Source organism: Pan troglodytes, chromosome 5, assembly GCF_028858775.2.
Source record: "Pan troglodytes isolate AG18354 chromosome 5, NHGRI_mPanTro3-v2.0_pri, whole genome shotgun sequence".
Classification (NCBI taxonomy): Eukaryota; Metazoa; Chordata; class Mammalia; order Primates; family Hominidae; genus Pan; species Pan troglodytes.
This window is the reverse complement of record NC_072403.2, coordinates 180,672,443-180,686,870: the sequence shown is the minus strand read 5'-3', so window position 1 is coordinate 180,686,870 and position 14,428 is coordinate 180,672,443. Positions and strand designations below refer to the sequence as shown.

The following is a 14,428-nucleotide window of genomic DNA, read 5'->3' as shown; positions in this document are numbered from 1 at the left end:
GAACGATCTTCACGTCAAGCTCTGGGTCAGTGTATCGGGGGCCGAATTGAGACCTACATTAGAATGGACCCTTCCTGCCCGAGGGCTTATGAAGGGGGAGCTGCCAAAAGCCAGGCGAATGTCCCAGCTCAGAATGGATGACGTAGACTCTAAGGATAGAGTTCCGGCCCTTAGGGGCCATCTTGCTTCTCCGAGTATCAGAGGGCACACCTCCTTAGAGCCCTGGACTGCTCTGTAGTGTTAGAAAAAGGAAGTGTTAACATGGACTCTGTTGTGCCCCTGAAGCCCTTCAGGATCAGTACCTGTATCCTTCACATGGGTGGCACGAGACTAGATCATTTCTTACCCTCATTCCAAATCTCCTAGCTTCGAAGCAATCAGGAAGCCAGCCACCTGGACGGGCATTTCGGTTTTGTTCCACATTTGGGATAGACGTATGTTGCAAATCCTATCACTGATGCTAATATAAAAATATATATTTACATGACAGTATTCTGCTTGTTTTAATGAGTAGTGTGAAACGCCCATGACTTGCAGAATTGACAATCTCAAGAGAGGAGAAAGAGGAGAAATAAGTCTGTTAATTTCAGCTTTGTTATCCGTCACCATTCTTTTCAATAGGTTTATTTTAACTTATTTGTATAAGGAAAAACACAAACGTCTCTTCTCTCATTGCCCATCAGATACCAGGTTCTCTGCCAGGGAGAAATGCAGTCCTATGCCCACACGATCCCCTGCACACCCCACTGAAAGACACGCTCCGGGGTTGGGGAACAGAGGCTACACACCTCATTGAGAGACATGCTCTGGGGTCAGGGAACAGAGGCTGCCCAGATGTGAGGTAGGAACAGCCAGCAGTTGGATGGCAGACAGACAAAGGCTTCATCAGCCTCTCTGTTCAGGACATGAATGCAGAATCTGGCCATCAGCCTGACTCAGCTCAGTCTGACGGCCCCTTCCCATTCTCTCCTCACTACTGTTAGTGGCTGAGGGGAAACTTGCCCCTCGGCTCCCACCTGGACTCTACCATTCATGGGGGCCTGCACTCACGACAGGTGCCTGGACCCCTCCTTCCGGGATCTGCAAACAATGACGAAGATGCCAATTTTGACACAAAAGTCAGGGGCACTAGGAAGGGCTGAAGCCTCTGCCCCTCCTCATATCTCCTTCTAAGTGATGGGTCCAACTAGAAACTGCACCACAGCAAGCTGCCCCTGCCTCATCTGGGCAGAGTGGCATGTACCTGTGGTCCTTGGGATGAGTCTGCCACAAAACTAACGCCTTTTAATTCTCATGCATGGTGACATGAGGATAAGAGGGGTCACATATAAAAGACGATGCAATTTATGTTTATAGCTTCTTACTGTTATTGGATTATTAAATGTTTCTTCCCCATCAGGAAATTTTGAGGATGATTAAAGAAAACAAACATCTTAATTGCCAACCCAGGTATAAATCAAAACTATAAAGTATCTCCCTGGGGCTGCTTATTTCAGAAAATTAATAAGAAAATTGCGCTGATGGAACAGAGGGCATTTAAATAGAAATGTGACCTGGTTACTCAATAATGGCAGAATCACTGGGAGATGAGGAATGGCGAAGCTGGCTGTGGCTTATCAGATACTGCCTAATATTGATTATTTTGCCTGGTGCCCAGTACCCATGTCTCCCTAGGTGATCAATTCAAACCAGTGTAAACCAACTCAATTTTTCTTGCCAGCAGTGGGTTTAGCCATGGACATATGATCTAATTCTGACCAATGATCCATGAATTAAACTTGCTAGCAGAATTCTAGGGAAGGGATTTTTGGCTCCAAAGAAACAAAGAGATGGGCTCCTGTGTCCTCTGAGCACTGTGGCATCTGGATGAGATGTCCAGATCTGTTGCAGCCATCCTGTGACCAAGAGGGGAACCTGCCTAACGGCCAAGAAAACAGAATGAGGGTGTCAGGGCGGATTTGGGAGAGGGAATGTCCTCGGCAACATTGCCAGATGACAGCCTCAACGGAGGCTGAGCCTGCTCCACTGCTGTGCCTCTTAGGGAGATCATGCCGTCTCTGGTCACTTATATTCATTCATCAGTTTCTCATCTCACTACATGAAACCAAAAGCTTCCTAACTGATACACCCCACCTTTAGATAAAAACTGCACTGGGTTCTGGGGCTGGGCCCTCAGTGGCATTCACCACCTCTGACCAGGCTGGACTTCCGCAGGCGTCCTTGCTCCCTCACCAACTTCTTGAGGTCTTGACTCTGATGTCGGCATTTCAGGGAGTCGCCCCTGCCATTTCCTTCAAGCTGTGCCCCATCCCAAGTCCCTCTTGTGGATCATTGGTTTTTTTTTTTCCTCCAGAGCATCTGACATTATACCACATGTTTACCCATGTCTGCTAAGCCATATGTTTACTCATGTCTGCTAAGTGTGATGGGTTTGGCTTATATCTGCATCCTCCCATTATCATGCAGGCTCCGTGGAAGCATGGACTGTACCTGTTTTGTTCACTGGTGTATCCCTAGCTCCCAATACAATGCCTGGAACATTGAGGGCATTCACATATTTACTGAATAAAAGGTGAATGAATAAATGTGAGTGCTTTTCAGGATTGTTGAGAGATTGTATCACTTCTCTGCTAAACTGTCCCAGCAGCTTCCCAGGGGAGCTGAGACCTGAGAGATGTTCCAACCCCATTGTGAGTGGACCCACTCTGTTCTCTGGCTTCCACCAGCTCTCCAGCTGCTCCCCATCTGCCCCGCCCCTATGACACCCCCAGTATTAATCTGTTCTCATGCTGCTGTGAAGAAATACCTGAGACTTGGTAATTTCTAAAAAAAAAAAAAAAAAAAAGAGGTTTAATTGACTCACAGTTTGGCATGGTTGGGGAGGCCTCAGGAAAATTACAGTCATGGCAGAAAGCAAAGGAGAAGCAGGCACCTCTTCACAGGGCGGCAGGATGGAGTGAGTGCAAGCAGGGGAAATGTCAGACACGTATAAAACCATCGGATCTCATGATAACTCACTCACTATCACGAGAACAGCAAGGAGGAAACCACCCCCATGATCCAATCACTTCCCACAGGGTAGGTCCCTCCCACGACACGTGGGGATTATGGAAATTACAATTCAAGATGAGATTTGTGTGGGGACACAGCCAAACCCTGTCACTCCCCATTCAAACACACCAGATTCATCTCTCCCAGGACCTGCCCTCTGCCTGAAACAATCCTCCCCAGCCACCGTGGCTACAACTACCTCCAGCATCTCGGCCCTAGAGAGGCCTGTGCCGGCACCCTGACCTGCCCTCACTGGGCCCAGCCCTGGTCTTGCCCCACCACCTCTACCATCTTTGTGTCTACCACCTGTCTAACTGTTTGCACGAGGAACCAGACCCTGCAGGCTCCCTCCCCTTCCACTTTTGTAACAAAACCAAGACTTTCTTAGCCACAGACCCTGCTCCACGTGGCTGTGGGTGCCAAGGGGGTAATCCTAGTCCTGCCCTGGGTGCTGAAAAAGGGACCACAACAGGTCCCTTCCCCTTTTCTCCCCAGTCCAAGGCAGGTCTGGGTCTGGGCGTTCAGTGATATTCCGGCCAATTAGTGTGAGGGGAAACCAGTGCAGGTGGGTGGGGAAGGATTTTCTCTGCTGACAAAAAGAAAAAGTCTTTCTCAAAAATACATTATCACTGTGATGCCCTAACAGCTATAACATGAACAAGCCGCAAAGCACACCAGGAAGAGGAAGACAGCAGAACAGACCAAAACAACAACAACTGCCCCCACCAACGACTTATAACAATTATGTCTTTGAACCGCTGAAATCATCCAGAACTTCCCTGTCTCCAGAGTCGAGTGAGAAGTACATTTTGAGACTAGGTAAGTTTGAGGGCTTTCTGTTGGCAGCAAGGGACAGCAGCTCTGGGTCCGACACCCCCCTGGCAGAGTGTAAACTGCAGGAGAGGTGGGGCCTCTCCTCTCTTATTCAATGCTATTTCCTCAGTCCCTGGAAGAGGGTTTGAATGTTGTTGATAATCAGTATTTGTGCTGAATGAATGAATGAATGAATAATAAGGTAAAATTACATGCAGAATCGAAGGAGCTGTCTCCATTTGTTTACTTTCATCTTCTTTCTGAAACTCCAAAAAGACGGAGCTGCCCCCTTCTGTAGGCAGAAATAGGAAACAGGAGAGCCAGAGACTTTTTTTCTACCATGAAAGTGGAATGAAGTCCAGGCAGAATGAAACCAGCATCGATGGATGGGAAGAGAGGGGTTACTGTGTTTCTAGCCTATCACAATAGTGGACGTTGGCAGGTTCTTCAGGCACAGCGTAGTAAATGCTGATCTCATAATTTCAGAGCCAGTTTGAGGAGCTCTGGGTTTGTCAGCTTAAAGATTTTCATTGGCGTGTGTAAAACAGCATCTGCCAGCGGTCTCCACCTCTGCTACAGGGGCCTCACTGGGGGCTGGGGCTGCCCCAACCTATATGCACAGTAAACCAGCCAGAGCTCTAAGATACGCAGAAACATTGCTTCCAAGAAAGGTTTCTTAGAAAACAGTACTCCCTATATACCTAGGCACAGAAACTAAAAAAATAATAATTCTCATACCAAAACCTTGAAAAGGTTTATGTTCTCTTCAAGCCCTGGAGAGCACACGGGTTTATGTTCTCTTCAAGCCCTGTGGAGCACATGGGTTTGAACCAATCCCCCATATCAGCCCCGCAGAAGCCAAGCCTCAGCCGCTGGCCTCAGCACCCCTGTGCAGTGTCGGCTGAGTGGGGTGTCGAGAGCAGGCGGTCAGCCAGGGCGGCCGGACGGTGGAGCGCTGGCCAGGAAGGGGCAGCACTCACGCCCCAGCGTCATCACACTCCCCAAAGCAGGACTCCCACCGGGCCAGACGGTGATGGGTGGACCCGATCTTGGTGAAACAGGCATTAGTTGGCTTGAGCCCCTGGAAACTACACAGTTTCCCCCACAAATGTCTACTGGTGACACTTGGTGACAAATTTGGAAAACAATTTAGGAAGCATCCAAATGCTCATGCCTAAGCATTAAAGGTGACATCAGTGGCTACATTCGATAACATTTAAGAGATAATATTTTCATATACTTTAAAACTATTTTTATATAAATCTAGGACAAATCGAAGTTAAATTCATGTTACAAAGAGCTGCAAAACCATTTCTACTCACGGTTATACAATTTCCATGAACACACAGCTCTTGTTCTTCAGGAGCTACTGTGAAAACCCTCACGTTGCTCCAACTCACACAAAACTCGAGTGAACAAGTTGTTTTTGTATTTCAGACCCTCGAATAACTTTCATTGCCCTTGTCTTTAGCACAGCCTCACTTTTTCTAAAAGTGGTAAATTCGGGGCACACATATGTGAATACCATAAAAAGCCATCTTGGACAATCGGTTCTTTCGGTTTATGAAATGCTGAGCTCCCTTTCCCAAAACCAGGAGCAGAAGGAAGCTGCCACTGGTATTTGATGCCGTCCACGTTTCCACCCTGGCACTGGGTCCCAGAGCCACCTTTCAGATTCCGTCTGGCGTGAGTGGGGCAGAAGAGCCAGTGCTGCCTGTGAAGGCAAAGCTACTGCTGCTTCCCAGCTGCCACTCGGGTGCTTTTGGAGGCCATCAAAGAAATGGTTTCCTCCAGTTTCCAACAGTTGAAACTACTGTTTTTTTTTGTTTTTGTTTTTGTTTTTTTTTGAGGCAGAGTTTCGCTCTTGACGCCCAGGCTGGAGTGCAATGGTGTGATCTTGGCTCACTGCAACCTCCGCCTCCCGGATTCAAGCAATTCTCCTGCCTCAGCCTCCTGAGTAGCTGGGATTACAGGCATCCACCACCACGCCCAGCTAATTTTTTGTATTTTTACTAGTGACAGGGTTTCACTATATTGTCCAGGCTGGTCTCAAACTCTTGACCGCAGGCGATCCACCCGCCTCGGCCTCCCACGGTTCTGGGATTACAGGCGTGAGCCACCGCACCTGACCAAGCCACTGGCTTTTATAGGCAGCTCATGCACAAGAGCAGAGGATCACCCAGCGTTGGGTGATTGCCACTTGGAGAACCAGACCATCCAGGTGAAGAGGAGCAACACCCACAGCTGATGGACAGACTGTGTGTGAGTGTGTGTGGGGACAGTATGTGAGTGTGTGTGAGTGTGGATGTGTGAGTGTGAGTGTGGGTATGAGACGGGAGTGTGTGAGTGTGGGAGTGTGTTGGGGGTGTGTGTGTGGATGAGTGTGGGTGTGTATGAGTGTGTGTGTGGGGAGTGTGTGAGTGGGTGTGAGTGTGGGGATGTGTTGGGGGAGTTAGTGTGGGTGATTGTGTGTATGAGACTGTGTGACTGTGGGTGTGGGGGGCGTGTGTGTGTGTGTGGGGTGAATGTGTGACTGTGGGTATGTTCGTGTGAGTGTGTGTGTGGGTGTTTGGGGGATTGTATGAGTGTGGGTATGAGTGTGTGAGTGTATTAGTGGTTGTGTGTGACTGTGGGTGTGTGTGAGAGTGTGTGTGAGAGAGTGTGTAGGGGGAGTGTGTGAGTGTGGGTATGAGTGTGTGTGTGTGGGTGTGTGTAGTATGTGTGTGGGTGTGAGTGTGGGTGTGTGTGTGTGGGTGTGTGGTATGAATGTGTGAGTGTGGGTGTGTATGGGGGTATGAGTGTGTGTGAGTGTGGGTGTGTATGGGGGTATGAGTGTGTGTGAGTGTGGGTGTGTATGGGGGTATGAGTGTGAGTGTGGGTGTGTGGGGGTATGTGTGTGTGAGAGTGTCTGTGTGTGGGTGTGTGGGGTATGATTGTGTGTGGGTGTGAGTGGGTGTGTGGGGGTATGAGTGTGGGTGTGTGGGGGGTATGAGTGTATGAGTGTCAGTGTGTGTGTGGTATGATTGTGTGCGTGTGAGAGTGGTGTGTGGGTGTGTGTGTGAAACAGTGTGGGGGTGTGTGTGTGGGGGTGTGTGTGAGAGCGTCAGTGTGTGTGGGTATGAGTGTGTGTGGTATGAGTGTGTGGGTGTGTGGGTGTATGTGAGAGCATGGGTGTGTGTGGGTGTGTGTGTGGTGTGTGTGTGTGTGAGACCATGGGTGTGTGTGTATGAGTGTGTGGTATAAGTGTGTGTGTGGGTATGTGTGTGAGAGCGTGGGTGTGTGTGGGTATGAGTGTGTGTGTGACTGTGTCAGTGTGTGTTGGGGGAAGTGGGGGTTCTGCTTTCATGGCTTCCACACCCCAAAGCCTCCCATGGTCCCGGGGAGGTAGGTGCACCCTATTTACCTTGTGGATGTGCCGGGAATGGGGCGCCCCGTGTCCACCAGGACGCACCAGCAGTACCCCGTGGAGGGGTGGCACTGCACTGGCTTGTAGAGGCCGCCGTGCGCACACTCAGGGATCACCACATTGTCGTTCTTGGGCTGCTTGGCTTCCTCCAGGGCAGACTGGTGCTCTTGGTCACAGGATGACACTGCGGGGAAGAAGAAGGCAAAAGGTGAGCAGGATCCAGCGACGTCGTCCCACATGCAGAGCTCCTGGGAGGCCACAGAGAACTGCCAAGAACGATGTGGTCCTCCTTCACCCCGGAGCAGGAGGGCCTGCCAGCGTGGGGGGCACAGCAGGAGAGGCAGAACCTCACATGGCTCCACTTCCCGCAGCCTCGCCTGCTGCTGTGATCACGGATCTGTCAACAGCATCCCCACAGCGATGGACATTCCTGCTCAACACGCAGCACAGCTCACAAGTTAGCATGGGCAGTCGCCTGGGAGAGGGGATCCAGGAGCAGATCTGATGCCCACAGGACTCCTGAATGTGACGAGGCAGAACCAGCCCTGTGGCTGGAAGTCTTCTCCACTCCCTGCTCTAAACCAAGTGTCATTGAGGCTGGAGATTCCTCAAAGCGGGCCCCAGGGCAAGGTCGTGTTTAGACTCCGAGGCTCCCTGTGTGACCCCTCTCTCCTCATTCTCAACATGTGGTTCATCGTCCATCCCCCACCCCCAAACGAGGGGGAGACTTGGAAGAAAATCCACTTTCTCACCTGGGGCCTCCCCAAGGTCTGACTTAGGTGAAATCTAAGCAGAACAGGTGCACGCTATCTAAAAGTTGTTCAGCCCCAAATCGTGAAAGTTTCCACTGCACTCTTTCCAAAACAAGCTTTGTTACTGAAAACTGGTAAAGAATAATAATGAGAGGTATTCATACTCAGCCTGTGCACCAGGCATTGTGCTACATGAATACTGACACTCACTCATATGCAAATAAAACAATGACTTAAAAATTCTAGGACCTCACATTGCCATGTGCAAAGGTTGGTCTCTTTTTGTTAATAAACTCAGTTTCTCCTTTGTTTAGACATGTATGTCTGACATCCATCTTCTGCCCCAAATAGTTAAGCCAGGAATACCTGAGAATGAGTGCGTGCTGGCAACCCCCTCCTGACTGGCCCTCACCTGGGGGGAGAGCGGTAGCATCTAGGAATGAAAGACCATGTGACCTGTTGTTGGCTGCAGCAGGAACACGCAGGTGGAGCAGCAGGGACAGCCTCTCTGCTCAGCCTGAAGGAAGCTTGGGCTGGGACGTCACGAATCTCTCCAATTGGAAGTGATTTTCCACAAATGGTGCTTTAAGCCTGCTTTGAAGCTGATTAACTACAGTGTATAGTTTATAGAGCTTTTATGACCCTAAAGGTGATATCAGACAGGTGGGACACATTAGGAAGCTGATAAGAGCTGCTCAGCACTGCCATAGCTGGTGTGGTGCGTCCACATCACAGCCCAGCAGAAAGAATTGTTCTGGGGATTAAAAGCGATTATAGGTGCAGTGTGGCATATTGACACAGTTCCACAAATGTTAGCTATTGCATAATTTTTCCAATGCTAAAAGGATGCCTGGCTTGTAATGGGCACTCAATAAATTTCTTTTGAGATAATAAATAATTGTGATGGTATTAATGGAAACCACCCTGATTTTAGCATATCTAGCAACTCTGTTTAACATCTGAGGATAATCAGATATGTAATTTTATGATTAGTCCATTACTGACTATATTACCAAATGTTGCTATTAGATTTTGTAAAAGCATATGTTTTGTGTCTTCACTGCAAGAATGTAAAAACAAATGTTACCTTTTAGACTCTCCCCTATATTTCTATTCCAAAGTGACTAACAATCATTCTCCCCTGGCGACCTCATACGCTGTACTCAGCCACTTGAAAGAGTGGACGATAAACATTAAAGTGAAGTCATCGTGTCTTCACGATGACAATGCTCTTATCAAAATTTTTTAGAATAAGCTCAGAACTCATGGATCATTCAAATCTCACAGTAGGTGCTCAAAATCGGTTTAATGAACAAGAGAAGAAGCAGAAAGAAATTTGTCAATGACTGAAATTTCATATGATTGTGTCTTATAAGTTCTCTACTTTTTTGTGGGCTCCAGGTTTTGCTCAGCAAATGCACAGGTGCATAAAACAAAACCTACCTCTGGGTTATAGTAAAGAGGCTTTTGCCTCAACGATAACGAGGAAACTGGTAACAAATAAAAAGGACGATGATTTGCATTTCTTTCTGAATTGCTCAGTAAGTTACTTTAGGTCATGGAAGAAACGGAAAACAGCAGGGGTTGTGCTAAATGTTTCTGGAGGTTGTTGCTTTGCAGAAATCCTCAGAGCACTTGGTGCATCACTCAATGGAACTGCGCCTCTGGAGAGCAGCAGCTGAGGATGGCGGAAACTGCCTCTCCAGCAGCACCCAGGAAACTCATCACTGCCGTGTTCACGTGGCGCTTGCTCATGCCTCTCCAGCAGCACCCAGGAAATTCATCACTGCCGTGTTCACGTGGCGCTTGCTCATGCCCCTCCAGCAGCACCCAGGAAACTCATCACTGCCGTGTTCACATGGCACCTGTTCATGCCTCTCCAGCAGCACCCACGAAACTCATCACTGCCGTGTTCACGTGGCACCTGTTCATGCCCCTCCAGCAGCACCCAGGAAACTCAGCACTGCCGTGTTCACGTGGCGCTTGCTCATGCCTCTCCAGCAGCACCCAGGAAACTCAGCACTGCCGTGTTCACGTGGCACCTGTTCATGCCCCTCCAGCAGCACCCAGGAAACTCATCACTGCCGTGTTCACGTGGCGCTTGCTCATGCCTCTCCAGCAGCACCCTGGAAGACTCAGCACCGCCGTGGCGCTTCTTCAGAAATTTTATTAGTGCACAGAATTCATGGTTTGATGATCCAGACACGAGATACTTTCTGTGCTTTATTGAGGAACATACTGCATCTATAGAAATTGTTCTCAAAAATTCTTGAAACGTCTCTCTTGAGGATTTTATGTGATATTTGAAAGCTTATCATAAGCAAAATAAGATGGATTAAATCAACCTCTTAAAATTTGATGAGCATGATATAAAATATTAAAGATATTATAGCAGAGTCAGAAGAAACTTCGTGTATGTTTATATAAACATCGTGGTTGATGAGGGCTGTTAACCCATGCAATTTTATCTGATAAACCTGGCTGCATGTGGGAAATTCAGACTCATTGGAGAAATGCAATTCCATTTTCTTTTAGTAAGGGCCACAGTGGAGGCAGAAGATCTTTAAACAAACTGATGATGGCCCTTGGGAAGAGAAGGCTACAGAACATAATTTCCACATGTGACTGTCACCTCCCTCCTGGGGCATCCCAGAACGCAGCGTTCTGCAGGCAGAGCTGACTGGGGTGGTTCTCTCTGGCAGGAGACAAGTCCTTATTCTATAAAGGACTTAATCACGCTGGTAGAGGGAACGAGGAGGGGTGAATTCGCACATGACAGGTCCTGTGTCACCACAGCATGGGAGATTTCTGTCTTGGGGAGGCGCACGGGGCCGTGACTCCAGGAAGGAACCCAAGGAGGAGGAGCTCGGCCATCCTCTAGAAAGATGCCCCTCGTGAGGCCTCAGGAAGGAGGAGGAGCTCGGCGATCCTCTAGAAAGATGCTCGTGAGGCCTCAGGAAGGAGGAGGAGCTCGGCGATCCTCTAGAAAGATGCTCGTGAGGCCTCAGGAAGGAGGAGGAGCTCGGCCATCCTCTAGAAAGATGCTCGTGAGGCCTCAGGAAGGAGGAGGAGCTCGGCCATCCTCTAGAAAGATGCCCCTCGTGAGGCCTCAGGAAGGAGGAGGAGCTCGGCGATCCTCTAGAAAGATGCCCCTCGTGAGGCCTCAGGAAGGAGGAGGAGCTCGGCCATCCTCTAGAAAGATGCCCCTCGTGAGGCCTCAGGAAGGAGGAGGAGCTCGGCCATCCTCTAGAAAGATGCCCCTCGTGAGGCCTCAGGAAGGAGGAGGAGCTCGGCGATCCTCTAGAAAGATGCCCCTCGTGAGGCCTCAGGAAGGAGGAGGAGCTCGGCGATCCTCTAGAAAGATGCCCCTCGTGAGGCGTCAGGAAGGAGGAGGAGCTCGGCCATCCTCTAGAAAGATGCTCGTGAGGCCTCAGGAAGGAGGAGGAGCTCGGCGATCCTCTAGAAAGATGCCCCTCGTGAGGCCTCAGGAAGGAGGAGGAGCTCGGCCATCCTCTAGAAAGATGCTCGTGAGGCCTCAGGAAGGAGGAGGAGCTCGGCCATCCTCTAGAAAGATGCCCCTCGTGAGGCGTCAGGAAGGAGGAGGAGCTCGGCCATCCTCTAGAAAGATGCTCGTGAGGCCTCAGGAAGGAGGAGGAGCTCGGCGATCCTCTAGAAAGATGCCCGTGAGGCCTCAGGAAGGAGGAGGAGCTCGGCGATCCTCTAGAAAGATGCTCGTGAGGCCTCAGGAAGGAGGAGGAGCTCGGCCATCCTCTAGAAAGATGCTCGTGAGGCCTCAGGAAGGAGGAGGAGCTCGGCCATCCTCTAGAAAGATGCCCCTCGTGAGGCCTCAGGAAGGAGGAGGAGCTCGGCCATCCTCTAGAAAGATGCTCGTGAGGCCTCAGGAAGGAGGAGGAGCTCGGCGATCCTCTAGAAAGATGCTCGTGAGGCCTCAGGAAGGAGGAGGAGCTCGGCCATCCTCTAGAAAGATGCCCCTCGTGAGGCCTCAGGAAGGAGGAGGAGCTCGGCCATCCTCTAGAAAGATGCTCGTGAGGCCTCAGGAAGGAGGAGGAGCTCGGCGATCCTCTAGAAAGATGCCCCTCGTGAGGCGTCAGGAAGGAGGAGGAGCTCGGCCATCCTCTAGAAAGATGCTCGTGAGGCCTCAGGAAGGAGGAGGAGCTCGGCGATCCTCTAGAAAGATGCCCCTCGTGAGGCCTCAGGAAGGAGGAGGAGCTCGGCCATCCTCTAGAAAGATGCTCGTGAGGCCTCAGGAAGGAGGAGGAGCTCGGCGATCCTCTAGAAAGATGCCCCTCGTGAGGCGTCAGGAAGGAGGAGGAGCTCGGCCATCCTCTAGAAAGATGCTCGTGAGGCCTCAGGAAGGAGGAGGAGCTCGGCCATCCTCTAGAAAGATGCCCCTCGTGAGGCGTCAGGAAGGAGGAGGAGCTCGGCCATCCTCTAGAAAGATGCTCGTGAGGCCTCAGGAAGGAGGAGGAGCTCGGCCATCCTCTAGAAAGATGCCCCTCGTGAGGCCTCAGGAAGGAGGAGGAGCTCGGCCATCCTCTAGAAAGATGCTCGTGAGGCGTCAGGAAGGAGGAGGAGCTCGGCCATCCTCTAGAAAGATGCTCGTGAGGCCTCAGGAAGGAGGAGGAGCTCGGCCATCCTCTAGAAAGATGCTCGTGAGGCCTCAGGAAGGAGGAGGAGCTCGGCCATCCTCTAGAAAGATGCCCCTCGTGAGGCGTCAGGAAGGAGGAGGAGCTCGGCCATCCTCTAGAAAGATGCTCGTGAGGCCTCAGGAAGGAGGAGGAGCTCGGCGATCCTCTAGAAAGATGCTCGTGAGGCCTCAGGAAGGAGGAGGAGCTCGGCCATCCTCTAGAAAGATGCTCGTGAGGCCTCAGGAAGGAGGAGGAGCTCGGCGATCCTCTAGAAAGATGCCCCTCGTGAGGCGTCAGGAAGGAGGAGGAGCTCGGCCATCCTCTAGAAAGATGCTCGTGAGGCCTCAGGAAGGAGGAGGAGCTCGGCCATCCTCTAGAAAGATGCCCCTCGTGAGGCGTCAGGAAGGAGGAGGAGCTCGGCCATCCTCTAGAAAGATGCTCGTGAGGCGTCAGGAAGGAGGAGGAGCTCGGCCATCCTCTAGAAAGATGCCCGTGAGGCCTCAGGAAGGAGGAGGAGCTCGGCCATCCTCTAGAAAGATGCCCGTGAGGCCTCAGGAAGGAGGAGGAGCTCGGCCATCCTCTAGAAAGATGCTCGTGAGGCGTCAGGAAGGAGGAGGAGCTCGGCCATCCTCTAGAAAGATGCCCGTGAGGCCTCAGGAAGGAGGAGGAGCTCGGCCATCCTCTAGAAAGATGCCCCTCGTGAGGCGTCAGGAAGGAGGAGGAGCTCGGCCATCCTCTAGAAAGATGCTCGTGAGGCCTCAGGAAGGAGGAGGAGCTCGGCCATCCTCTAGAAAGATGCCCCTCGTGAGGCCTCAGGAAGGAGGAGGAGCTCGGCCATCCTCTAGAAAGATGCTCGTGAGGCCTCAGGAAGGAGGAGGAGCTCGGCCATCCTCTAGAAAGATGCCCCTCGTGAGGCCTCAGGAAGGAGGAGGAGCTCGGCCATCCTCTAGAAAGATGCTCGTGAGGCCTCAGGAAGGAGGAGGAGCTCGGCGATCCTCTAGAAAGATGCCCCTCGTGAGGCGTCAGGAAGGAGGAGGAGCTCGGCCATCCTCTAGAAAGATGCTCGTGAGGCCTCAGGAAGGAGGAGGAGCTCGGCGATCCTCTAGAAAGATGCCCCTCGTGAGGCCTCAGGAAGGAGGAGGAGCTCGGCCATCCTCTAGAAAGATGCTCGTGAGGCCTCAGGAAGGAGGAGGAGCTCGGCCATCCTCTAGAAAGATGCCCGTGAGGCCTTAGGAAGCATGAACGGCGCAGGAAAAAGGGAACCGAGTGAAACTGAAGATTGAGAGAAGCAGGATGGCAAAGGGTAGAGAACTAGGGAAATAGGGAAGGAGAGGCTGCTCCAAGGATCATGGTGGAGTCACCGGCAGGACCACACAGGGACCGGTAGACACAGGACACCAAGGTGGAAATGTCAAGACAGAGACACTTGGTTCTGTTAAGTGGGGACAGGGAACCAAAGTTCAAGTTTTAAACTAATCATATTACTATAAGTTATGTTTGATTCCAGATGGAGTAGGCTAAGCTTCCAAAAATGACCATTGATAGAGAAAAATAAAGCTAGAAATTCTGGAAATAATTCAGAAAAAAAAGTAATAATGAATGATTACAAAATCCCTATTGCAATATTCCATTTTAATATATTAGATGAAAATATGTCACTTTTCTTTCCTTTTCAGAAGGCCCTTAACTACATCATTTTCTCATATAATAAATTTTGAGGAGTTAATGTATAAAGAAAAAAAATCTGAAAAAAACGC

The 14,428-nt window shown here is 50.6% G+C and overlaps 1 protein-coding gene across 4 annotated transcripts in view; it reads right to left on the bottom strand.

The window, feature by feature from the left end:
* Positions 1–14,428, bottom strand: part of SMOC2 (SPARC related modular calcium binding 2) — a 225,152-nt gene that overhangs the window by 60,292 nt on the left and 150,432 nt on the right. For all 4 annotated transcript variants that reach the window (XM_024357524.3, XM_024357523.3, XM_016956668.4 and 1 more), the window contains exon 8: positions 7,268–7,454. In XM_024357524.3, the coding sequence (XP_024213292.1) occupies positions 7,268–7,454 (187 nt within the window). The remainder of the gene's footprint in view (positions 1–7,267; positions 7,455–14,428) is intronic.